Below are 27392 nucleotides of genomic sequence, written 5' to 3' on the forward strand. Positions count from 1 at the left end.
TAACAGAACTTGCAGTTTGGTTGTTAGGAAGGTGAAGAGAGAAGTTGAAACACGATTCTGATAAGCATAACTAATTTGCCCATATTTGTCTACCACTTTATCAATCTGGGTCCTTGGAATACGTCGATTTACATTTTAACACTCTACTAACCAAATATATGATTTGGTTTGGTAGCTCTAGTTTCCAAGAAAGTGTTTGAGAGATGAATAATTTGTACGTGTGTATTTTACATGCTAAACATATCACTGCAGACTACTTCCACATATGCTGTACTTCAGATTACTGCATTGTTCATTGGGATCTGCCTACTCAACACGGTCTGAAAACAGTTGTATACCAGTATTTGAACCCTGCTATAACATGGTTCTGTTGAGCAAGAATGCAATAGACTTGACTTGAAATTGTTAAATGGTAGTGGGGCAAGGCAGAATCATCTTAAGTTCTCCTGGGCAATTTTACAACACACACAATGGTAACAACAATGTAAATGCTTGCAAAGTGTCTACTTTCAAACTAGAAAGTTAGCACAGAATTTTGATATGAGTGACATTCAAAGTATTTAATTGAATGTGATACTCCACACATAGGCACCTGTAGATATTTGAATTAAATTGAATTGATTACTTGCACACAGTAGCCTACACAGGTGCATATATCAAGATGATGGCATACACAGTAAAGATACATGCACCTGTGCGCCTTTGAATGGAATGATTAAAATTTAAGCAACCATAGGTGTGTGTGTTGAATATGATACAAACACATGTAATCATAATTATGTATAGATATAGATACAGATATATAGAAAAATATTTTGAGATCCATCCTATTGCTTAGAGCTATAGTGTCAGGAATCGTGAGATTATCCCTTATCCCATAATTCCAAATTCCATATGTTACATTTGACCTATGTACCAACGTGCTAGTATAGTAGTTCTAATGAATCTGTGAAAATGGATACATTTAATATGATTATCCATAATGAAACCTTTAAAAGAATGATCTGACTATGGGCTAGTATAGATTGAATTTTAGATAAAATTCAGAAGTGGCAGTCTTCTTATTTACAGTGTAAGTTATGAATACAAGTGTGATATGAATTTATAGTCTGATAAAGCCAGTTTTCTTAAAGTGCAAATAATGAATTTGCAGCTTTTAATAGTCATCTGACATGAACAGAACATATAATATGTTAGGAAACCACTAACAGGATCACTTTTTCTGTAGTTGTATATTGATAGGGTTTCAAGAGAACATATCCTTTTAGGTGTGAGCTTTTCTTGAAATAGTGTTTTTCATTTATGTTCTTTTACATTACAGTATTCCGACAAGGCCCTGTATACCCAGCTGTGCTTTTACCGGTACATTTTTGATGTGGACTATGCAAAGGAGAAAGTTACTACTGATCAAGAGAAAGGTATGTTAAAATACTGTAATTACTTCTTGAATTTAAAGTGGAAATTTGCATCATAAAAGCCAAACCTACTCTGTTGTGCTGTTCAAGCCTACATCGTGCAGGAAGTAGGAAGCCAAATGAATTTAGGAATCCCCTGCATGAAGAAGAGGTTGCATAGGAGTCAGTGGTTTAAGAATCTCTTGCATGTGTCTCCAGTTCTTCTGAAGAAATAGAGCTTTGGGAAGAGGAATGTGGGGCTTTTTTCAAATGCTCTAATGATAAAAATGCTCTTTGTTATGAGGTCGGAAGGGACGTTGTCAACTTGACTAAATTAACTAATTTAAAAGAACTCCAATTTCTGATAGAAAAATCTTTGATATTGTATATTCAGAGTATTTTTAAGTTCCCTTTTGAAAGGTTTTCTATTCCCATGTTAATATCTTTCAGCAGCGGAGAAACTGACTGACTAAGACAAGCCATGAAACTAACTATATGTAAAGCACAGTTGAATATACAAATTAAGCAAACTTAAAGATATTTGTGCTTGCTTCTTTCAGTTATTGTAATGTTAGTTAACTATAATAGATACGCAATTTTCATAGAGAAAGATGATTTTCAGGTTGGTGGCTGACTTATATACAAGACTGAATAAACGAAATTTTGGTCCCCACATTTGGTGCATTGTTGATCCAAAAATACATGTTCCTACTCCTGTTGAAACTCCTACAGGAAGTCCATAGTGGCTCCTATGGAGAAAAGATGAGTCAGCAAGAGTAGTAGCCTGACAGAAACCTCCACTGCAGAATAATCTCCTTTCCCACATCCCAGTTAGGGTAGAAGACCAAGAGGTGAAAAAGGATAGAGTAGAACAAATAAATACCCCAGTACTACAGTGATAAGCACAGTATACAATCCAAGAAGTATAGCTGGAACCTCTTAACTTGTACATGCTCAATATGCAGGAGTGTGAGCTCTGTCTTGGTATATCAGCACCCTCTTTTCCAGAGTAGCTAGTTGCCTTTTTGATACCCTTAAGAAGGTGAATTCATTCCTGCAGTTTGAGCTTCCAGAATGGAATACTGAAAATCAGTGATACAGACTTTCAACTTGAGATAGTTCCTTTGCTACTAGATCCAAAAGAGGCCAGGCATTTACTAATTAGTCTGATGTTTTAGTCTAACCACAGTATCACAAACTTTTTACTAAGATAATGTTCATTCTGTTAGCAGCCCTCTTTAATTAAATGAGAGGACCCATCGGCCAGGGAAGCCTTTCCCAGAGTAAGGTCCTTCCTAGGGTTATACAATTAGATCACGAAATATGAAGAGTGTTCCTAGGAACCATCCCAGAAGCTAGAATGTAAAGGAACAGTATTTAGTATAAAAATGGACAAGACTTTTCTGACCCAGGATAAGTGTCTTAAACTGGACAGGAAGTATACATTCTACACCTATTTTGATGTGAGAATGTTTGTTTGAAAGTACTGAGTTTCATGTTTACAAGCCTGAAACACTATGGGCACACATCTGTATTTATTTACTTTATATATGTACATGCTAAAAAGGGCACCTATGCATTCATTCTTGTCTTAACTTAAAAATGTATCATAAAAATACCCTCTATGCAGTCGTAAAATGTAATAACGCTCACCATCAGTTAGCCAGGCAACTTAAAAACTCAAAATTCCCGTCCGACAACTCCCCATTCTACAATTCTCTTTTTCCTCCATGTTCAAATGTCTGTCAAATGAAGGTCCATCCGATTAAAAAACAGGAGTACTTGCAGCACCTTAGAGACTAACAAATTTATTAGAGCATAAGCTAGATACCAGGTTTCAGAGTAGCAGCCGTGTTAGTCTGTATTCTCAAAAAGAAAAGGAGTACTTGTGGCACCTTAGAGACTAACAAATTTATTAGAGCATAAGCTTTCGTGAGCTACAGCTCACTTCATCGGATGCATTTGGTGGAAAAAACAGAGTAGAGATTTATATACACACACACAGAGAACATGAAACAATGGGTTTATCATACACACTGTAAGGAGAGTGATCACTTAAGATAAGCCATCACCAACAGCAGGGGGGGGAAGGAGGAAAACCTTTCATGGTGACAAGCAGGTAGGCTAATTCCAGCAGTTAACAAGAATATCAGAGGAACAGTGGGGGGTGGGGTGGGAGGGAGAAATACCATGGGGAAATAGTTTTACTTTGTGTAATGACTCATCCATTCCCAGTCTCTATTCAAGCCTAAGTTAATTGTATCCAGTTTGCAAATTAATTCCAATTCAGCAGTCTCTCGTTGGAGTCTGTTTTTGAAGCTTTTTTGTTGAAGTATAGCCACTCTTAGGTCTGTGATCGAGTGACCAGAGAGACTGAAGTGTTCTCCAACTGGTTTTTGAATGTTATAATTCTTGACGTCTGATTTGTGTCCATTCATTCTTTTACGTAGAGACTGTCCAGTTTGGCCAATGTACATGGCAGAGGGGCATTGCTGGCACATGATGGCATATATCACATTGGTAGATGCGCAGGTGAAGGAGCCTCTGATAGTGTGGCTGATGTGATTAGGCCCTATGATGGTATCCCCTGAATAGATATGTGGACAGAGTTGGCAACGGGCTTTGTTGCAAGGATAGGTTCCTGGGTTAGTGGTTCTGTTGTGTGGTGTGTGGTTGCTGGTGAGTATTTGCTTCAGATTGGGGGGCTGTCTGTAAGCAAGGACTGGTCTGTCTCCCAAGATCTGAGAGAGCGATGGCTCGTCCTTCAGGATAGGTTGTAGATCCTTGATGATGCGTTGGAGGGGTTTTAGTTGGGGGCTGAAGGTGATGGCTAGTGGCGTTCTGTTGTTTTCTTTGTTGGGCCTGTCCTGTAGTAGGTGACTTCTGGGTACTCTTCTGGCTCTGTCAATCTGTTTCTTCACTTCAGCAGGTGGGTACTGTAGTTGTAGGAATGCATGATAGAGATCTTGTAGGTGTTTGTCTCTGTCTGAGGGGTTGGAGCAAATGCGGTTATATCGTAGCGCTTGGCTGTAGACAATGGATCGAGTGGTATGATCTGGATGAAAGCTAGAGGCATGTAGGTAGGAATAGCGGTCAGTAGGTTTCCGATATAGGGTGGTGTTTGTGACCATCGCTTATTAGCACCGTAGTGTCCAGGAAGTGGATCTCTTGTGTGGACTGGTCCAGGCTGAGGTTGATGGTGGGATGGAAATTGTTGAAATCATGGTGGAATTCCTCAAGAGCTTCTTTTCCATGGGTCCAGATGATGAAGATGTCATCAATGTAGCGCAAGTAGAGTAGGGGCATTAGGGAACGAGAGCTGAGGAAGCGTTGTTCTAAGTCAGCCATAAAAATGTTGGCATACTGTGGGGCCATGCGGGTACCCATCGCAGTGCCGCTGATTTGAAGGACAGTCTCTACGTAAAAGAATGAATGGACACAAATCAGACGTCAAGAATTATAACATTCAAAAACCAGTTGGAGAACACTTCAATCTCTCTGGTCACTCGATCACAGACCTAAGAGTGGCTATACTTCAACAAAAAAGCTTCAAAAACAGACTCCAACGAGAGACTGCTGAATTGGAATTAATTTGCAAACTGGATACAATTAACTTAGGCTTGAATAGAGACTGGGAATGGATGAGTCATTACACAAAGTAAAACTATTTCCCCATGGTATTTCTCCCTCCCACCCCACCCCCCACTGTTCCTCTGATATTCTTGTTAACTGCTGGAATTAGCCTACCTGCTTGTCACCATGAAAGGTTTTCCTCCTTCCCCCCCCTGCTGTTGGTGATGGCTTATCTTAAGTGATCACTCTCCTTACAGTGTGTATGATAAACCCATTGTTTCATGTTCTCTGTGTGTGTGTATATAAATCTCTACTCTGTTTTTTCCACCAAATGCATCCGATGAAGTGAGCTGTAGCTCACGAAAGCTTATGCTCTAATAAATTTGTTAGTCTCTAAGGTGCCACAAGTACTCCTTTTCTTTTTAAGCTAGATACCATTAACTTGGGTTTAAATAGAGACTGGGAGTGGCTGGGTCATTACACATATTGAATCTATTTCCACATGTTAAGTATCCTCACACCTTCTTGTCAACTGTCTAAATGGGCCATCTTGATTATCACTACAAAAGTTTTTTTCTCCTGCTGATAATAGCTGATAATAGATAATTAATTAGCCTCTTACAATTTGTATGGCAAATTCCACCTTCTGTGTGTGTGTATGTGTGTATATATATATCTATATATCTTCTTACTATATGTTCCATTCAATGCATCCGATGAAGTGGGCTGTAGCCCACGAAAGCTTATGCTCTAATAAATTTGTTAGTCTCTAAGGTGCCACAAGTACTCCTGTTTTTTTGGTGGATACAGACTAGCACGGCTGCTACTCAGAAACCTGTCATCCGATTAAAGCTGCCTTAGATGGGGGAGTGAAGTCCAAAGTCATGAAGCCCTCACAGAGAATATCCTGTCAGAAGCCCTTTCTCACTTATGCCAGTGTGGATCCAACTTGTGCACCTCAGGTGCTCTCAGCTGTGGTAGTTTGGCACAGAGAGAAAGGCAGTCTCTCTAATTGGTAAGCTCTTAGTCATTTGGGGGTTTTATAGGTAAAAAGTAATGCCTTTAAATTTTATGTGGAAACCCCAGGGAGCTAGAGCAGATCATAGCTTAATATGTTAATAGTGAAGTACATGAGACCTTCTCTCTCGTTTTTCCTCTCTGAAAGGAAACCAGATTCTAAAGGCTCCCAGAAATTCCCGCTGCTACCTTCCTAAGTTAGGGCCTATTGCTTATTTAATGACAGTTCAACAAGAAATCTGACCTTTGCCCCCCTGCTGAATAACTGATCACAGACAATAGTAACAGTTTGGGAACTGTCATGTTTTCTTGTTAATTCCCTTCATTTAAAAAGTGGAGCAGAGGAGGAGAAATGTTCCATTAATCAACTCAAAATGTGAGCAGCAAGGCTCATTTTCTTACACTTACAGGACAGGCTCTGAAGTGCTTCAGTCTGGATCTGATCAGACAACACAATTTCATGAGCTGCACTTTCTGAAGGCATGGATGAAGAGGTTTATGGGTAGTCTGTCAGCCATTTACATAGATGGAGATACAAGCAACACAGCATACTTACTAACCAGACAATAACTGTGCTCGTTGAGAAATGCACTCCAAAACAACACCTTTTTTCATGGCCACATCAGAAAATCAGAAGTGACTCTAGTGGGACTTATTGAAGATTCTATATGGCCATTCCATAGAAGTCTCATACATTATGCATACAGATAAGAATTTGCTATAGTTCTTTTCTCTTTGACTTTTTTAAAAAATCAAGAGGTATAAAGCCCAAGTATCTCTGGGTGATACCACTGTGGCTGAAACATAGCTGCTTCAGTTCCCTCATCTGACATTGACTTCCTGTGTGACATTAGGCAAGTCACTTAAGACCAGATTCAGTCTCTTTACTCACACTGAGTAGTAAATTACTCAACAAGTAGTTCCACTGACTCCAGTAAATCTGTTCACTGTGTAAGGTACTATTCAGTGTAACAGGATCACAATCTGACCATTAATCTGTCTCCATTCTTGTCAGTAAAATGAGAGTAATAACACTTCCTCTTATTGCCAAGGGGTGTTGAGGATAAATTTATTTATGTTCTTTTTAGGCACTCATATACCACAGTGAATATATCTAAGCACCATATAGGTGCTTAGATATATTCTGTGATATAGAATGTTCTCAGCTGTGAAGCTCCTTGGCACTGTAATCCAGTAAACTGAGCCTGTCAATCTAGTGGGTGAACAGAAACACTGAAGAAGGGAGGATACTTTGCAGTCATTAGTAATTGAAACATTGCTGGATTTTAGGACACACTGCACCTTCAAAATGTATGCTAGTATTTGGAACCACAATCTAATTCTTCAGATTAGGTATTTATGTGCTGTGGCTCCATAAAAGCCTGTGCACGCTCAGAAAATGCTTTTACACGGGTATCACAGCCGTGTACATCTCCTACCTCCACTCGTTCATACAGATACCAAAAGTGCTTAGTTTACTTTCTGGATGAATAAACTGCAAAATTGAATTGAGAAAAATGAAACTCTTTTAGACTGTGTGACTTACACATAAAAACACAAAATTCAACTCTGAATGCTTGTTTGCATCCTATAATTTAAACATTGTTTTTCCCCAGTGTGTGCATAACTTGGTGTGCCAAGTATCAGTATGAAGTGAATTTTTTTAATGGATGAGTTATTATAAAGCTTTGAAAGTAGACCCTATATAATGGAGATGTTGGCAGAGCTACTTAATGGGGTGGGGCTTTAGTATCATTAAGTTGGCTGGTGGTGGCTGTTTGAGAGGGAAACCGCATACTGCAACTAAGATTGGAAGGGCACCTAAGCAAGAAGATATTTTTTCTCATATAGGAGATGTGAAAGTTGATGTTTCTGATGGAGAGGAGAGAGACACTGAGATGGAGACAATAAATGAATCACTGTGCAATGAAATATGTGGCCCTTCAGTCAACACTGGAGTTATTTTCCATATCTTTTCTTCCTGTAAAGATGAAGACTGTAACAAATGGCTCACAGCAGTGGGCAAGGAAGGAGATGGAATTAGAAGTGTGGATTTTTTTATTTATTTTTTTTTAGGGGGAGTGAAGAAGGGGGATACAGCACAGAGAGCCATTTGTTTAAAAGTCAGAGTTAGTTGTGTTCCCATCTGCTAGCAATGACAGACAAAAATGGTGATTTCACAATACAGTGAGGTTCCATAGATAGGTTCTGAGTTCTACACCTGTTTCAGTGGACAGTGCGTTTCAGTTAGTGTCACACCTTTAGGCACTAGTAATTGACTTCAGTTCTTAAAGGTGACCAAGCGTTGCTCTGCACAGGATTTTAAGAAGTCTTGCTTGGATTATTTTCCATCATGTCCTTCAATAAATGATTTTTCAATTTAGCAATTTCTAAATCTGTGAGTCAGCCGCAAATTCAGCAATGTCAATTCATTGCTCCCAACTGAAGATTTGAAACAACTTTTTCTGCTTCAAAGACGACAGCTTTTAGATGTGTTTGGTTTTAGCAGTGTTTGGCCTCATTATCGTCCCAATGACATTCCTTGAATTACAGTTACTTTTGGAGAGGAAATGTGAAACCCACAAAATATTGAAGTCATAGAACTAAAAGATTGAGGTTCAGGCATGAAGTCAGATGGTTTTTGTAGCTTTTTATTTTTCCCGTTTACATTTCCAACAATAAATATGGAAAGGCTATAGAGGAAAGTGAAATAGTTTTTACAATACTTAATTATTATAAATAATTACAATACTTAATAATAATTAAATAATTTAAAATCCTTTAAAATATTCAGGCAATAAACAGAGTTTAACTATTTCCTGACCTTTCCCAAATAACGTAGGTTTTAAAAGTTGTCTAAAATGCATGCATGTGATCTTCCCAAAGTCATGAAGACTTTACAGAATAATATTAATTAATTTACACTTCCTTTTTTTTCCGTCTTTTATTAAATACAAATAGTGGTTCAGATAATATTAAGAATGTGACTTAGCTCAGTTTATGGGTGTTTGGTTATGAGTGAATTCTTCTTCTTCTAATACACATTGCCTTAATATTACATATGTTTGTTTTTATCCCCCTTTATGAAAAGCACCTCCCCAAGTAACACTTAAAAAAACCAATATACTTGACATGTTTATATCACTTTTCATCTAAGCTCAGAACTTTGCAGACAATTAAATGATTTAAAGCTTATAATACTCTTCTGAAGTTATGCAAGTCCCATTTACAGCTATGGAAACTGAGGTGCATAAAAATTGGGCATTCCTAAGGTCGCACAGAAAGGCTATGGTAGAACCAAGAGTAGAATGAAGACCGTCTGAATCCCTGTCCTGTGCTTTAACCATGGTCAGTCCTTCCTCATTAGTAAAACAGGGTTGATTAAAGATGAATGTTTATCCTTAAACAAATTTTGGGGGGAGGGGGAAGAGAGATTGTAGTTTAATTTACTCCTGACTCAGCATGAATTATAATCGTTGACTTTTTCAAGTAAATATTTTGACACTGCTTTGCAACTTATTGTACTTCCATAATTATGCTACATTAATGACTATTTTACATATAAACAAAAATCAGGCAAAAATTGTGTAAACTAGAAAGTGGGGAGAAACTTCAAAATGTTGCAGTCATCTTACTGAAAATTATTTAATGATATTTGGCAAGTTACAAAAATCTATATATCACCCTTTATGAATGATACAGTTGCCATTTTGACTATTGTTAAACTAAAAACTCTTTTGAAATCTCCACTGCCCCGCCCCATTGTTTCAATTTATTTTTTATGTATACCTCAGTGCTGAGACACATTTTTCCATGAAGACCCATGTCATTCTGCTTTAATTTATCTGAACACTGTCAGTTTTGTTTATAAATTGAGTTAAAATACAGAATAGCTTTTAGTATAGATCTCTTATCACAGATGGGAGGAGAACACTTTCTGCATCTGATGAAGTGAGCTGTAGCTCACGAAAGCTTATGCTCTAGTAAATTTGTTAGTCTCTAAGGTGCCACAAGTTCTCTTTTTCTTTTTACCTTCTGTAGTAAAAAGAAAGTGTCTGACATGCTACTGCTTTTTCAGTAGGGCACTGTCAAGGTTATTGGACCTGACTTCAAAGTTTGTCTAGGTTTCAGATCTCAATTTTATGGTTGGTTGGTTTTTTTAGCTAATTTTTGTGGAGTCCGGAAATGTAATAATGCAAACGGAAACAATTTAACTCTGTTTAAACCTCAGTATGTGCATGCCTAGATAGTGTAATTTTGGGGTTTAGATTTCAGATGCTTTTTTTAATGTTCGTGTAAAAAAAATACATATTTTTACAAAACTTGACAACAAGTGATTGATAACAAGGTCTAATCATTTTGGTATTTTGAGAAATGTAGGAGTTTTAAACAGATGATACAGAATTTATTTTTAAAATGTATTGTGCTTATACAGTTAATGGCTTTTATTTCCATAATGTTTTTTACTACATAATTATACATCTTAATTACGTAATTACCATCATAATTATTATGTAATTACATGTAGTTCCACTAATTACAAAATCAGGAAGTGTAATTATCTAGTAAAAACTTTCTGAAATCTTATTTATTCACTATAGATTATTTAAAGGACTAACCAGTGACCTATTGGTACTAGTGTCTACTGCTATATATGACACTCAGGTTCAACTCCTAGCCCCTCTCACACACTGACAATGAGATAGAGAAAGCTGCAGAAAGAGCTCTTTCATTTTCTGTCAGTGGAAGTGTAAATACTACCACCACCTGTGGATGACAAATGTTGATATGTTCTGAAGGTTGTTTTGTAATCTCCTTCTATTAGGTTAGTAGTGTATATATATATATCCTTTTAAAAAAGAACAGGAATACTTTTGGCACGTTAGAGACTAACAAATTTATTTGAGCATAAGCTTTGTTACTAAAATCAAATGTCCACAAGGACTGACACATTAAACTGGAACTTTTAATAATTGGAAGCGAGTTAAAAGTTGAAATAATCAGATAAGTGTGGAGCTTAGAACAAAATAATTTTGTTTTGAATTTTCCCTGGTAAACTGGTATTATATCACAAATGTGAGTCAAAAAATTATTAGAAAAATATAACTTGTGTAACCACGGCAAACTTGTTGTACAGTACTACCTGTAGACACTGAGATTATATATTAGAATCAGTCTTCCAGACCGTTCCTGTAACTTTTTGACCCATTTAGGTAAGGACTTTCATTCATTTCATTTGCTAGGTTACCTATACCTGTCATCCATTCAAATTTGGTGTTCCTTCATTTTATTATTGAAAATTATTTACATAGAAATAATCATGAAACTGAGGATATTGAATGTTACTTACATTAACTCCCACAATTTTTTGTGTCTGGCATTTTGGGACTTTCTGCTTATGGGGTCTGCTCTCAGTCAGAAATATAATAGGTGAAATATGTGCCTGTTTATGGCTATGTATATATGTGGGGTGAAATCTTGACTCCATTGAAGTTAATAGCAAAATTCTCATTGACTTCTATGGGGCTAGTATTTCATCCATGGTCTATCAGTGCTTTTTCAGGTTCATCATTTTGTTTCCTAGTATTGCTGTATTTTAATGTCTGATGTTTGATGATACTTTCTATTACTTTTATTTAATTTATATAATTGGATAATACAGTTTGAAACAAAAAATAGGTTGTTGTAGTTCAGATAGTAACTTTTAATTGATTAGAATTTCGTGCTTACATTTGGTTAAAATGGAGTAGAAATGTGGAAAACCACTCACATCTATACAGTAAATATATCAATAATCTTTGGTAGACTGAATAAAAAGAGTATTATAAAGTCCGAATTAATTCCTGGATGTATCATTCAGCAAACCTGTGACATTAATCAAAATAACATCAGAAATACCAGGCTTAGTCTTACATTCACCATGACAGCAAATATATGGTAAATAAATCTCAAAATATTGATGTAAAGTGAAGTTCCAACGAGCTTCAATAACACAGGGGAAAAAACCAATTTGAGCCTAGGAGAAGGGCGTTGTAAGAAAATAAATAATTAGAATTTAGTATGCACCAATAAAAAGGGAAAAAGAAGGGAAATAGTCACTAAGTGTTAGGAATGTTAAATCAATGTTGTTTTTGTGGAATTGTCCTGCACATTATATATGTTCTTGGTGGAATTGGGGTTGTTTGTCTGTATCTTTTATATAAACTTCCTGCACTGACTAGAATGACTCATCCCCATAGAAATTTTACCAGCCATTTTAAATGTACGTACCAACTCATTTGAATTCCCAAATTAAGTTTTAAACATAAAGAGTTAAATCCTCAGATGATATAAATTTCTGTAGTTCTACTTGCATTAAATGCAGGTACACCAATTTACTCAAGCTCAGGTTTTCTTTTTGGGTCAGATCCTATCTTCAAATCAGTTTCTTAAACTTCCCAAACTGGACTTTGACTGTTAAAATGTAAATATACATTAATTATTGTTGGAAGCAGAGTTTAAAAACTGAATGCATTTTTTATCTCTGTCAGATTTTAGTTTTATTTTTTTATGGCAGTAACTGAAAAAACAATAATAATCACATATGAGAAAATTCATAAGTCTGTATATCCTAAACAGAAAAAAATTACATTTTCAAAGACATGGTGAAGCTTATTTATTTTAATTTTTTCCCCTAGAGCATGTATGACTGAAAACTAAGATACAGCCTACCTCAAGGTGTTGAGGTCTATCTATATAACAGTGTGGCAATATAGAAAGGGGTTTTTTAAATTTTATTCTCTGGCAGACATGAGAATTTTTTAATTGGCATAGGTTTTGTGAATTATACATGATCCATTGATAAAAAAAATTAGCATAAGACAACCGAGCATCTGAATGCAATTTTAAATTGATTTATTGAAATGTTCTTATTGGAAGTTATGCTACAGTGTGGTGCTCATCTGTTTAGCACAGTAGAAGCAAGGTAGTGTACAATGGAGAAAATTGTGTGTGTTTCTGTAAAAATAAAAAATAAACCCAAAACATTTTTAGAGATTTTATTGCTATGAAAGTGAAATATGGATGTGAAAGGTACCGTGGGCATATGCTGTATAAAAGTTCTCAAGCAGTCAATATCCCCCAGTCTTGACTTGTAATCCACCTACTATTTCAGTCTGTAGCCTGTCTAACCAAACAACTAGTTGTCCTATGTGATGTGATGGTTTTATGATGTAAACAAAGAAAGGTGACTGACTAGGATATATGTAGGGTACCCATCACCATAAATTGTGAACACTAAACACCAGACTTGGGACAAATTAATCCCTGGTCTAATTCCATTGGCTTCCAGGGATGAATTAGAATGCTTGCCATTTGTAATTTAGCTGAAGATCTGCTCCCAGAAAGGTTAGAGGGATAATTCTCTCATTTCCATGTTTGTTTGTTTTTTTTTTTTTAAACCAATGGAAGCCTCTTTGCAAGAAGTTGATTTGATCCTGCCAGGATTACAACTGTCAAATGAATATCAAAATGTTTTCCCATCTTAAATAATTTAACTCAGAATATAATAATGTAATTATTTTGACATGAAAACGTTACATACTGTAGTATTTCCACTTATCTTAAAACAGACGTTTTCACTTTACAAGAGATGCATGCAATAAGACAAAACAAAAAAATGAATAAAAGGGAGTGAGTGACAGACTGAGCTACTTTGTTTAGAAGATAAAAACAAATAAAATCCTATTAGTGTCAAATATTATGAACTTAGAATTAAAATGTTCAGCTATTTATAGGGATGTTTCATATTTTTTTATATAACAGTAAGTGGGTGCATAAACATCTAGCATATGAAACTAGCGACGTGTTTATCAGGTGAATATTTTCTGTTTGAACTGGTGAGTTCACGGTGAAGTGGAAAAGGGACATTAGTAGAAATTGTTTGTATGTTGCATTATGTTCTGTAAAGTACATATGTCACATTATGTGTATTTTCCTTCCAAATCCTACTTTTTCATTTGTGAAATAAAATGGTTGTCTTTGCTTTTTGCTAAGACTTAAATAGTTCAGAACGGTTTATTAAAAATTAGCTAATGCAAATGACCAAAATAAGTCTCATTAATGCAATATAATTACTAAAAGAAATGTAACTATTATGCTTTTGAGCACCTATTAAGTGGCTACCAATAATTACTAATTGTTTTAATTTCTTCATCTTTTTTGTTTGGGGGGAGGTTTTTATTTTTGGTATCTTGTCCATGACTTATTGGGGTTGTAGGCTGATTAAGTGTCAACTTGATATACCATATAATTGTGATCTATGAAATGTTACTTGTGTAAAAAAGTAGTAACTGTTTGTTTCTTGGCTTGTATTATGGGGGGGAAATATGTATACATATTTTTCAGATTTTGCATATGTAGGTGTCTGAACTTTAAATATATAAATTAGTGGATAGTGAACCACACAGAAGATTCAGTTCTCTTCATTAATGCATATTCCTTATTAGGATTCTTATCTGAATCTTTTTTTGAGAGTTTTACTGGACATCTGAGAACTGACTCTTCTTTTTCTTTTCTTTTTTTTCTTTTTTTTTACTTAGTTTCACTCTTTCGTGGTTAAATCATTGGATTTAAAATACCACACATATAGCCATTTTCTCTGTGCTTCCAGAAAAAATAGGAAGTGCAAATTCAACACAGAATTTTAAAGAAAGGTCTCTGAGCCTTTTTTGAACTGTAACTAGGATGTGAGTTGAGTTTATTTTCAGTTTTTGAGGAAAGTTTTAGGTTAGTTCAGTTTTTTCTGGAATTAATTTGGATTACTGGGGCAGATTAGTTAAATATGGAAATTATTCAGTCTTTAGTATCCCGTCTCCCATCTATGCCTTGTTGCTCTGGGAGGAGGTTTGCTTTTTGCACTGTTTTAGTGCTCTAGGTTTCTGAAGGAGAAGCAAAAGTCCTTGAATACTACTTTCAGTGAAGCATGTATGGATGTTCCACTTCAGGTGCTCACACACACCACGTGCCTTAGATTAGAGTTTTTCATGAGCAGTGTCCATTTGTCCTACACTAATGACCTCATGCCTCAGACGGTGGCTGTATAAGGCTGTGCAGGTAGACTGTACTCAATTCCTTCTCAATTGCCTCAGCCTGAGAAGTAGCCCAGTGTGTCCTCTTTGTGCATGCCTTAGATGCTTACTGAGTTCGTTTACTTAGGCCTGGTCTACACTAGAAAATTAGGTTGGTTTAACTACATTGGTCAGAGATGTGAAAAATCCACACCCCTGAGCAGCGTTGTTAAACCAACCTAAGTCCCTGTGTAGTCAGCGCTAGGTCAACGGAAGAATTCTTCTGTCACCCTAGCTACCACCTCAGGGATGTGGAGGTAGTGTCTACACTGAAGCTCTTCAGCAGCACTACTACAGTGGCACAGCTGTGCTGCTGTAGCGTTTTAAGTGTAGACAGGCCCTTAGTTTATGTAGTTTACTTAATTAGTTTTAAGTAGTTAGTTACTGGCTACTAAAAAGCTTGATTTATTTCATTTGAGGAAATCCCCTCCTGTGAGGGGCATGCCCAGTTCACTGAGGTTTAAAGTTTCCTCACATATGAAGAGGCTAGTTCAGTCAAACTCTTTAATTGGTTTTGCTGCCTGGGGGAGTTGCACTTCCCACAGCAGTTTAACATTTATTTGGCCATCAAATCCAGGGCCCAGAAGAACCAGGCAATCAAGTTGTGACTGTTAATGATGGAGTATTCTCTTCGGAGCCAGATCAGGAGAAACCCCCCTGTACATCAGTTCCTGGGGGTTGGTAGTGCCCCTTAAACCTCAGTGCAAAACTCTCCTAGAAAGAGGAAAGCCTCAGAGACCTCCTTTTAAAGATCCTAAGAGGAGGAGTTCTAATTCTTCCTCAAGTAGTGTTCCTATGGGTGCTCCACTCCAAGTGTGCATGTGCTTCTCAAGCCCTTGATTTCTAGCTAGCTGTATCAGTTCGGCCCATGCAGGCATCCCATGCCTTCTCATAGCAGAAAACAAGCTCTATATAAGGGTGTGTGGCTGAGTCACCATCAGTTCCTTCTCTACCACCTCAGCCCAAGACAGAACACTATCAAATCTGCCTAGAGCGTACTCAGACTTTCTCCACTTTTTTCTATTAACACTAGTTAGTTTACTGTTTTAATGTTTGTATAGTTAGTTGGTTTAGCCAAGAGGACTGTGTTTCCCTCTCTTCTCCCAAGGAGTCTTGTCTTTTCCTGGCAAGGTGTGCCTGATTCTCCAAGATTCAAACATTGCCTCTCCTGCCAGAAGGCTATACTGGTGAGCGACAGACACTCCAAGCGTATTCCTTGCTTGGGAGAGTCCCATATCTCCCATAAGTGCTCCGTTTGCTTAGCCCTTAAGTCCAAGGCTAGGAAGAACAGGGAAATAAAGTTCAGACTGTTGACAGTGTAACGTTCCCTGCAACCACTCTCTGAGCCAGGTCAGGAGATCCCCCCCATACATCCAGCATCCTGTCCATCTCGGGGCATGCTTCTCCTAAGAAAGGGAAGCCTTTGGCACACTCTGGGAAGACTCCCCAAAAGAGCACAGACTCTGCCTAAAGAGCCAGCTCCAAAAAACACCCAGGTTCCTGTTGAATCCCTCAGTCTCCAAGGGTACACTGAGGCCAAAAACTCTTCCTCTGGAAACCGGCAGGCGTGTGAAGCCCCATAGCTCCAAGTAGAGGAAATACGGCCCTTGTTAGGCTCTACCTAACCTTCCACTAGTAAGGAGAAATTCAGGGTATCATCAAGCTCAGCCCCGTCATCAGCACAGTAGCATTCCCCTCAGTCGTTGGTGCTGTCATGCGCCGTAACCCAGCCATCGTTACTGTTGCAAGTAGCTCAGCTGAGTGTGCCTGTACAAGTGGTACTCTTGGTACTGAGCAAGCATTGGTGTCTGACAAGGCCTGTGGAACACTCAGCATTATTAATATTGTCAGCTGCAACCATGGCAACTTTGACTAAGGTGTCAGTACTTGTCTCCTTTCCTCAGGAGTTCCAATACTTGAGGGATCTCTTGGTGTAGAATGAACCAGAGTCCCTGTTGCTCTCAGGTACCAAGCATCTCATGGTACCGATACCTGAGTCTTTGAGTGGCCTCTCCTTGGCATAGGACTCTCCTTTGTCCTCATTGGCTGCCCCCTATGGGAGGATGTGGAGAAGGAAGAAGAGCACTCCCAGTCAGTCTCCTTGATTTTTGTTAGGGCTTCTCCTACATATCTCTTCAGGAATCTGCCCTTGCTCAGGGAGGACTTTGTTGGGCATCAGTCATGGTGGAACCACCCTGTATGCCACCCCCACTCCCTTATGCAATGGGCCCCACAGGCTGCCTATCGACTACAGTTCAGTAAACCACTAGTACTGTCCATTTTGGAGACCAGAGTTCCCCATCCTCCTCCTGCCTTTCTAAGGCAGATGTTTGAGGAGTTGGAGGCTAGGGCAGATGAGGAATTTACCCCTGAAACTACCATTTCATTGTTATTGCCCCCTCCTTCCATCGATGATGACTTCAGATAGTTCCAGGACATCGGTAGAAGAGTAACAGACACTCTGCAAATCCCTCTGGAAGAGGTCAAAGACCAGCAGCACAGGCTGCTTGATATTTCACAGTGAGCCTCCAGAGGGCGCTCCCTATTAATTAGGCTTTCCAGAATCCAGTTAAGACAGTATGGCAGACTCCGGCAACTATTCAACCAATGTGCAAAAGGAAGTATAATGTGCCCCAAAAGGACTGTGACTTTTTTTGTTTTCCCATGCCCCATCTAACTTGTGGTGAATGCTGTGAATGAGTGGGATAGACAGCACTTTCCCCCTGTGACAAGGAGCAAAAGCGATTGGACCTCTTTGTATTAAAATCCTACTCATCCACAAAGCTGCAGTTCCGGAGCGTGAACTATCAGGCAGTCATAGCTACATATAACTTTACTAATTACAGTAAGCTCCTGGCCTTTATTGAACATCTCCAACATGACTGCAGGGAACAATTCCAGTCTATTGTTGCAGGGAGTCAGCTGTTGGCCAGAACAGCTCTCAAAGCATCTTTGATGCTGTAGATATTGCTGCCAGATCCATCTCCATGCTGGTAGTTATACGCAGTGTCCATGCTCCAGCTTTCAGGGTTACTGAGAGAGGTCCAAAACACAGTAAAGGACCTCCCCTTTGATGGTCACAATCTCTTTTCGGCAGCCACAAACAACTCCCTGCACATGCTTAAGGACTCCAGGGCCACCCTTTTTTCTTTGGGTTTTATGCAAGAAGCATTTCAATAGGTCAGACTGCCCAGAGCTCAAGCCCTGCTCAGTTCCAGGGATGCCAGAGACCTACAGAACCCCCCAGAAAGAGAGACAGGTTTCAGAGGAATTGGGCTATCCAACTGCCCTCTACAACTTCTACCCAGGTGTCATCTAACCAGCAGATTCGATGGGTTGCTCAACTTTTAGCCCATCTCCCTGCCTTTGGGGATTGCCTTGTCCATTTCTACCAGGCTTGGGAGCAGATCACCACAGACCAATGCGTCTTGGAGGTCATAACATTGGGCTACACCATCCTATTTTTGATACTCCTTCCCTTCCATCTTCCTTCCCATCCCTCGTCAGAGACCCTCTGGTGACCTTCTACTAAGGTAAAACTTTCTCCTCCAGCTAGGAGCAATAGAGCTGATCCCTTCCACTTACAGGGGGAGGGAGTTCTACTTTAAATACTTCCTAATAGAGTCCTGCATGAGACTATTTTTGATCCCACTCTTGTCCCACCCTTTAATACCCACTGTCACTCCAACTCGCTCCTACTAGTATGGCTGCAGTCCTGTGGGATCCCAGTCCTCCTGCAGGTCTCTACACTAGTCCCACACAGGGCTCTACTTCCTAGTACTGAAAAAGGATGGAGAAGGGAGGCTGATCTTAGATCTAAAACAGCTGTAGAAGTTTGTGAAGCCTCAAAAGTTCAGGATGGTGACTAAGAACTATAATTCCTGCCCTAGAGGAAGGGAATTGTTTTTTGTCCCTCAACCTACAATACACTTATTTCCATATGGCCATACATCCATTGCACAGGAAATACTTACAATTTCATTTCCAGTACAGATTGTGCTTCCCTTCAGTCAATCTGCAGCCCCAAGGGTGTTCTCAAGGTTCCTAGAAATAGTGGCGGCTTACCTTTGGCAGGAAGCAATTCTCATCTTCCCGTACCACGATAACTGGCTTCTCAAGGGCCAGTCTTTCAAGGCAGTGTTGTCATCCATTCAGAAGGCACTTGCTCTGTTCTGAGAGTTAGAACTACAGCTGAATGTAAAGAAACCCACTTGAGTATCAGTGCAGGGAATTCAGTTTATAGGGATGTACTTGGACTCGGTGACAGCCAGAACATATCTTCCTTTAGACAGTTTTGTGACTGCCAGAACTAGTAGGGATGATTCATAGAAGCCTTGGGAAATCAATCAACTCCTTTGTAACCAATCACGCCTCTGTTGCGTCCAAGGTTGGTTGAGAACTGCATGCTGTCCGACCAGGGACAAATTGAACAGGCAGGTGGCAGTCCCCTTGCATGTAAAGAACTCCCTGAACTGGTGGAAGGAGCAGCTCCACGTCTATGAGGACATCCCTTTCTGCCACCCAATCCTGTTAGTGACTCTAACATCCAGTGCATCCTTGTAAGGGTGGAGAGCCCACCTCCATACCCTCACAGTTCAGGGCAAGTGGATGGCCTAGGAAACCAATCTCCACATCAACTTATTGTATCCTGCTCTATGAAGGTACAGTAGGTGTTATTACACAGTAGAAAAACATCAACCCGCACTTCTTACCTGCAGAAATGGAAGAGATTTGCCCACTGGCACTGTCATCTCTACCTCTGGCCTCAGTTGATTCCCCTTTCCGTCATTGTGGGTTACTTGCTGAATCTGAAGACATCCGGGGTATTCATCAGCATGGTTAAGGTACACCTGGCTGCTATATCAACTTTTAATCCCCGGGTCTGAGTAATCTTTTCCCCACATTAGGCACCCCACCCATTCCTGGGACCTCAGTCTTGTTCTCAACTACCTCATAAAACCTCCATTTGAACCAATGGCTACCTGCTCCCTTCTTCAGTTATCTATGGAGATGGCCTTCCTAGTTAACATCAGTTCAGCCCATAGGTTTGGGGAAATTGGTTTGGAATTTTGATGGCAGATCCAACCTTTATCACATTCTTTCATGATAAGGTCTCTTTATGTTCATATTCCAGGTTTCTATCCAACATTACATCAGATTTTCATCTTAACCAATCCATCCATCTACTGGTATTTTTTCTCACAGTTCTCAGAGGGAATCCTACTTCCATATCTTGGATGGTAGAAGGGTCTTAACCTTCTACTTGAATAGGAATAAGCAGTGTAGGAGATTGGCTAGACTCTTCATATCCTTTGCAGATCTAAGGGGCCCCCATTTCTGCCCAAAGACTTTTGAAATGGATATCTGGTTGTATCTACACCTTTTATGCATCTGCAGGTGTTCAGCCCCCAGGGGGCTGAGAGATTATAGCAGCTAGAATGCAAGCAACATCTGCTGTATTTTTGAAGAATATCTCAGTTTCTGAGATATGTAGAGCTGCTTTTCCTGATCTTCAATCCATATGCTTTCCAAAGCATTATGCCCTCCTCTATACAGTCAGGTCCAATGTGGCACTTGGCTCAGCAGTACTATCTTTGGTTCTGGACTCTGTTCCAAAGTTCCCTCCTCCTTCTGGGGATACTGCTGGAGTGGGAACACCCATAGGGACACCACTCAAGGAAGAAGGTAATATTACTTACCCTGTGCTTGTTGTTGTTCGAGATGTGTGTCCCTATGGAGTGGAGCACCCACATCTCAAAGAACTACAGTTGCTGCAAAGGGTGAGTAACATTTCCTTTCCCTCCTAACATACCCACCTCGAAAAGACCTCTTTCTTGAGGCGTGGTACATTCGAGGCTAGGGGCTCCTAATGTACCAGCGAGGCAGGAAAATCATGTAGCTCTAAAGGCAAATATGGCTCGGAGAGGGCTCCGGTGTTTTCTAGCAGAGATGGTCAGAGTATACACAGGAGATCCATACTGTCAGACTTAACCTCGCTCCCGGTACCCTTATTGAGCTCTTTGGTAGTGTGCAAGTCTAAGCCTGCATCTACATCAGTGCCGCCTGTGAAGTCTCAAAACCACTGCTATCCTGCAGAGACAAGCATACTGGTCCGTCCATGCTGCAGTTTCACTTGGTGCTGCAGGACTTCAGGTGTCCGAAAGACTTATTTGAGACTGCTGTACCAGAGTCTCCATTGCTGGCATCTCTCAGTAACAAGAACCTCTCAGTCTCTGGACCCTTATACGTTCCCAGTACTGTCACCTCCCTTTTCAATTGGAGCTCCCGTGATAGAGGAAGAAGAGGATGATCATGGAGACCTCTCTTCAGTATAATCTATTTCTGTTCAGAGACTCTCCTGTGTACCTATATACAAACATCCTTTCTCAAAGAGACAAGGAAGATGTCTGGGAACCTCATCACTCCAGTGATGTTCTATATAAACAGACAGGGTGGTGCTCGCTCCTCTCCCCTATGCCAGGAAGCCCTCAAACTGGGATTTCTGCATTGCCCACTCAATACATCTAGAGGCATTGTACCTCAGAACGAGCTGACGAATCATCTCAGCAGGTCCTTTCACAATCACGAGTGGTCCCTCTGCCCGGATGTCGTGATCAGCATCTTCCAACATTGGAGATTTCCCCATTCAGAGCATACAATTTATAGGGGCATCCCTGGATTCCTTGGCCTCCAGGGTCTTTCTTCCCATGGACAGATTCATGATGCGAACAGATTTATCACAGCTATTCAAGGGAGCCCCCAGACTTCAATCAGAAACTGTCTTCAACTTCTAGGTCACATGATGGCTTGCACTTTTTTGACAGAACATGTAAGATTACACTTTCACTATTTCCAGGGGAAGCTCAGATCAGTTTACTTGCCAAACAGGCAGCCTAGACAAACAGGCGTTAGTTACTCAACAGGTCAGATGCTCCCTGAACTGGTAAAAGGTTCATTGAAAATTAGGGGTGAGGGTCCCCTTTCTCCAACCATCACTAACTGTAATTGTAATCCTGGATGCATCTCTGTTAGGACTGGTGGTGCAACTCAATGTTCTAAGCAGATGGTCTCAGTACAAAGCAGATAGTCACCTTAAGAGATCTGTATCAACCCGTTGACACTCAGAGTGGTCAGAAATGCCTATCTTCACTTTCTGCTCTCCTCAGATACAGGTCTATCAAAGTCATGACAGACAATGTAGCCTGCATGTCCTATATCAATCGGCAGGAAGAAGTGAGGTCCTCTTCCCTCTATGCTGAAGCAATAAAGTAATGGAACTGGTGCATAAAACATTGCACAAGAATTTCAGCAATGTATCACTTGGTCAGGCAAAATGTCAGAGCTGACACTCTCGTTGGATGTTTTTTTTTTCCAAGAGTACAAATGGAAGTTGCATTCTCAGCTTCTGGTGGCATATTTCAGTCTTGGGGATTTCCAGAAGTGGACTTCTTTGAAACAACTACAAACAAAAAATGCTGTCTATTCTGTTCAAGGGTTGGAATCTAGGTCACAATCCCTTGAAGGACTCCTTCCTCCTTGCTTGGAGAAAGAAGCTGTTTTATCCTTTTCCCCCTACGCTTCTGATTCTCAAAGTGGTGAGCAAAATCAGACAGAATAAGACCAGAATTATTGTAATCACCCCAACATGGTTGAGGTAGGCATGAGTTCCTTATCTGTTTTGCCTAAATCTTTGTCCAGCAATAAATCTTCCAATCACTCCTCAACTCCTCTCTCAGGATGGTGGTCGCCTGCTACCTCCCAATCAGAGCATTCTCCGTCTCAAGGTGTGGCTCCTTGATGATCCGTGGAATTAGTCAGTCTGTTCTGCAAAGGTGCAACAGATACTATTAAGTAGTAGGAAAAATTATACTAGAAATAGTTACTTTCAAAAGTGGAGATTTACCCACTGGGGGGAACTCCAGAATGCTGTCCCAAATCTACCTTGCTTGCTCTTGTTCTGGAATACCTGCTTCAACTAAAGAAAGCGGGTTTATCGCTTAGCTCTCTCAAGGTTAATTTGGCTTCATTAACAGCTTTTCTCATCTCTATTTTGAGGGGGGTTCTGGCTGTTTACTTACCCTACAACTGATTGATTGATTGATTTTTGCAATCCCTCAATTTGAGGATGATCTCTACCATGGATTTACATGTGGGTCCTGAGATGACTCAGGAGTCCAAGGCTGGAACCTCAAATCTGCCCGCAATTGGTACAGATATTTCATGGCAGGCCACCTGCCTGTTGGGAGAAAGTTCTTTCTTCCTTCTTTCTCTCTTTTCAGCTTCAAGGGCAAGGCGCTTCTCCTCAAAGTGGGCCACTGCCTGATGGAGGATATGGCACCATTAGGGTCGGTTCATGGCTTGCTTCGCCCAGCTTGTGAAGTCCACATCAGTTTTCTTAAGATACACTTTCAGTGTGTCTTTGTAGCATTTCCTCTGACCACGACAGGATCTCTGACCATGGGTGAGCTGAGAGTAGAGGACTTGTTTTGGGAGGCGTGAGTCTGGCATCCGCACACAATGTCCAGCAAAGCAAAGTTGGTGCATGAGGATCATTGCTTCAATGCTGGTGACATTGGCTTCAGCGAGGATGCTGGCATTAGTGCGGCGATCTTGCCACTTGACATGAAGGATATTCTAGAGGCACCATTGGTGGTACCTCTCCAGACTCTTGAGATGCTGTTGATAGGTCACCCAGGTTTTGCATCCGTAGAGGAGTGTAGGAGCAACCATTGTCCTATAGACCTGGATCTTGGTGTTCTGCCATAGGACATGGTCCATGAAAAGGCGTTGGAGCAATTTCCCAAAGGAAGCACTTGCGCACTGCATCTTGTGGTGGATCTCGCTGTCAATTTTTGCATTTTGAGAAAGTTGGCTACCAGGGTAGCAGAAGTGCTCAACTGTCTCCAAAGTCTGACCCTCGATGGTGATTTGTGGTGGGTCATGTGCAAGGCCTGAAGCAGGTTGATAGAGCACTTTAGTCTTAATACTGAGTGAGAGTCCTAGGCTTCGGTAAGCATGTTCAAGAAAATCCAGTGTGGACTGAAGGTCATTCTCAGTGTGTGTGAGGATGACACAGTCGTCAGCATACTGAAAATCAGTAATGGACGCCCTGAAGACTTTAGAGTTCGAGCAGAGATATCAAAGATTAAAGAGCTGTCCATCCATTCTGTATTGAATGTCAGCTCCATTGGGGAGGTGATCTTTAATAAGGACAAAAATGACTGCTAAATAGATGGAGAACAGGGTTGGGGCAATAACGAATTCTTGATTAACCCCAATTCTGATGATGAAAAGTTCCATCTCAAGGCGGAAAACCATGCAGTCGTCTAATCATGGAGAAGCCTAAGGACCTTAATAAATTTTTGGAGAGCAGCCAAATCTGGCTAGCACCTTCCACAGGGCTTCGCGACTGACGGAGTTAAAGGCCTTTATCAAATTGATGAAGGCCATGTACGGGTCCTGATTTTGCTCCCGACACTTTTCCTGGATTTGGTGGGCAACAAGATCATGTCGGTTGTCCTGCGGGATGGTCTAAAACCGCACTGAGATTCCGGCAATATTCCCTCAGCAACGGGAAGTAATTGGTTTAAGAGGATACAGGCAAGAATTTTTCCTGCTGTAGTTAGCAAGGCAATGCCTTGATAAGTCAGAGTTTGGAAATCTCCTGTCTTAAAGATTGTAACAGTGTTAGCCTTTCTCAAGTCTTCTGGAATCTTCTCATTATACCAGATATGAAGAAGTTTGTGGAGTTTCCTTACCAGTTCTTCACCTCTAAACTTGTAGACTGCAGTTGGTTGCCATCTGGCCCTGCTGCCTTGTTGTTCTTAGTTTGCATAATGGCTCATGTTACTTCTTTGAGGCAGGGGGTCAGCAAGAGATTCTCTTTCATGTCGTTGAGGTATAGATTCGATAGTGACATCAGAGACAGTTGACTCATGGTTTGGGAGTAACTCAAAATGCTCCTTCCATCTGGCTTGGACTCATGAGGGCAAGATTTCTAGGTATAAGCAAGGGACCAGCTGCTTAGCCTGGGACGTATAGCACTTGCTTATTATACAAGCTTGTATTATTCCTTGAAACTGTAATCCTACAACTCTAAGGTTCATGAAGGGTTTGGGTAATTGCTTCCCACCAATGAAAGTCCCCACCCCAGATTGGGACCTTAATTTGATTCTTAAAAGTCTCATGAAATCTCTTTTCAGCTGACAGCAACCTGCTCCTTACTGAATTTGTCCATGAAAATAGCCTTCTTTATGGCTATTATATCAGCTCACAGAGTCGGAGAGACTGGGGCCTCAATGGCAGAGTTTGTTTTCTGCAAGGATGTTTCCTTCCGACCCTCACCCTCCTCACGCCCCCCCCCCCGGTTGCTTTCTAACATGTCTTCTGTGTTTCATCTGAGTTAGATCATTTACGTACCAGTTTTCTTTCCAAAACCACATAATTCCACACTGGAGACTGTTCTCCATATCCTAGATATCAGGAGGATGTTAGCCTTCTATGTAGATAGGACTAAATCATTTAGTAAATCTCCTAGCCTGTTAGTTTCATTTGCAGACAGATCTAAAGGTTCTGCTCTTTCTACCCAAAAACTATGCAAATGGATTTTGGTGTGTGTTATGGCTTGATACAGTGCTGCCAGCATTCCACCCCCTATTGATGTGTCATCTCAGTTGACGAGTTCACAATCTGCATCTATGGCTCTATTTTAAAATGTCTCAGTATTTGAGATCTCAAGAGTTGCTACATGGTCTTCAGTATGTACCTTCTCCAGGCACGACGCCTTAGTCAGTGCCTCTAGCTCTGATGTAGCAGTTGACAATTCAGTTCTTTCCTCTGTGCTGGACTCGATTTCAAAGCTACCTGCTTCTTATGGGGATACTGCTCGGGAGTCACCTGAAGTGACGCACCCATTAGGGACACTATTCAAAGAAGAAAGAGGAGTAACTCTGGTTCTTCAAGATGTGTCCCCCCTGTGGGTGCTTCACTACCCACCCTCCTTCTCCTCTGCTTCAGCGTTTCTTTCTGACACTTAGTGGTGGAGAAGGAACTGAGGGTGAATCATGTGCACAGCCTATTATATATAGCCTTGGTGCAAGACATGAGGTGGTCAGCAGCACATGCACCAGCTGAACAGACACTGCTAATGAAGGTCTCTGATCAAAGGTGCATGAGGCACATGCGTACCTGAAGTGGAACATCCATAAGGGGATACATCTCAAAGAACCACAGTTACTGCACAGAGTGAGTAACCTTTCTTTCTTCTCAGGCAGCTGCTGTTCCACAGATGGGGACACACCCCCAATAGGCAATACAGAAGTATACCTGGATGGGACTTCATCTATAATCAGGAAGAAAATATAGATTCAATCAAAGTTCCCTAAATGTCCAAAAGTCATTTATTCACTTGCAGATGCACACATAATTTTTTTAAAGACCCAAAAATGGCTCTTTAACCCACCCATCCCTAATGTTTTTTCAGAAGTGATATTAGTGGGCAGAATCATTGTAAAAAGTACATTGTATTCCAACAGGATTTATTCAAATGAGACATTTTTTTTTCCTTAGCAGTAATTATAGAATGAGGTTTTTTTAGAAACAGGTAAGGAGATTACTGCCACTGCATCAAAACACATGGAACTGTATTGGTAGCCATTATGCTGCAATAATTAAGGGTCTGCCAAGTATCAAGTTTGGGGGGTAATTGTTTGGTGCGCTACCCTGGGGATACATCTGATCTTATTAAATAGGTTTTGTTTAATGAACTAAAAGAAGAAATAAAGTGTAGTTTAAAGGATTCTAGAGATTGCACTAAATTAGGAGTTACAAACACTAGCAAGGAAAGAGAAATTATAAAAATGAGGGTGGGGGAAACCAGAGAAATTAGCAACTGGATAGGTGAATAAGAAAGCTTAGAAACAATGCAAATGAATATGTCTGAAGAAAAGTCCAAAATACATATATATTCAATGTGAGAGAGAAGCCTGGAGAATCGTAATGCTGAAGGAGATTTACCAGCTACAACTTCGTAATGCAACAAGGCAGCAAAACTGTCCTTTGCAAATTTGGACTGCATGTGCAGAGGAATCACTTTATGAGAAAAGATTGATTTAAATAAATGTAGCTTGTCTAACCAGTGACTAAGGGGATAAATAATTCTACAAATATTTGAAGGATAGATGCATTAAGAAGGGAGGAAAAAATACAGGTAATACAACAGGGCATAACTACACTTAATAGGATAATACTAAAGAAAGGAAAATGTTATGAACACCTGGAAAGTTGCTTGTGACTAGTTTTC

The 27392-nt window shown here is 40.1% G+C and overlaps 1 protein-coding gene across 4 annotated transcripts in view; it reads left to right on the forward strand.

Moving 5' to 3' along the window:
• Window positions 1–27392, forward strand: part of POLA1 (DNA polymerase alpha 1, catalytic subunit) — a 369765-nt gene that overhangs the window by 305748 nt on the left and 36625 nt on the right. For all 4 annotated transcript variants that reach the window (XM_038370695.2, XM_038370686.2, XM_043505015.1 and 1 more), the window contains exon 36: window positions 1322–1418. In XM_038370695.2, the coding sequence (XP_038226623.1) occupies window positions 1322–1418 (97 nt within the window). The remainder of the gene's footprint in view (window positions 1–1321; window positions 1419–27392) is intronic.

The sequence above is a fragment of the Dermochelys coriacea genome, chromosome 1 (assembly GCF_009764565.3).
Source record: "Dermochelys coriacea isolate rDerCor1 chromosome 1, rDerCor1.pri.v4, whole genome shotgun sequence".
NCBI classification, from domain to species: Eukaryota; Metazoa; Chordata; order Testudines; family Dermochelyidae; genus Dermochelys; species Dermochelys coriacea.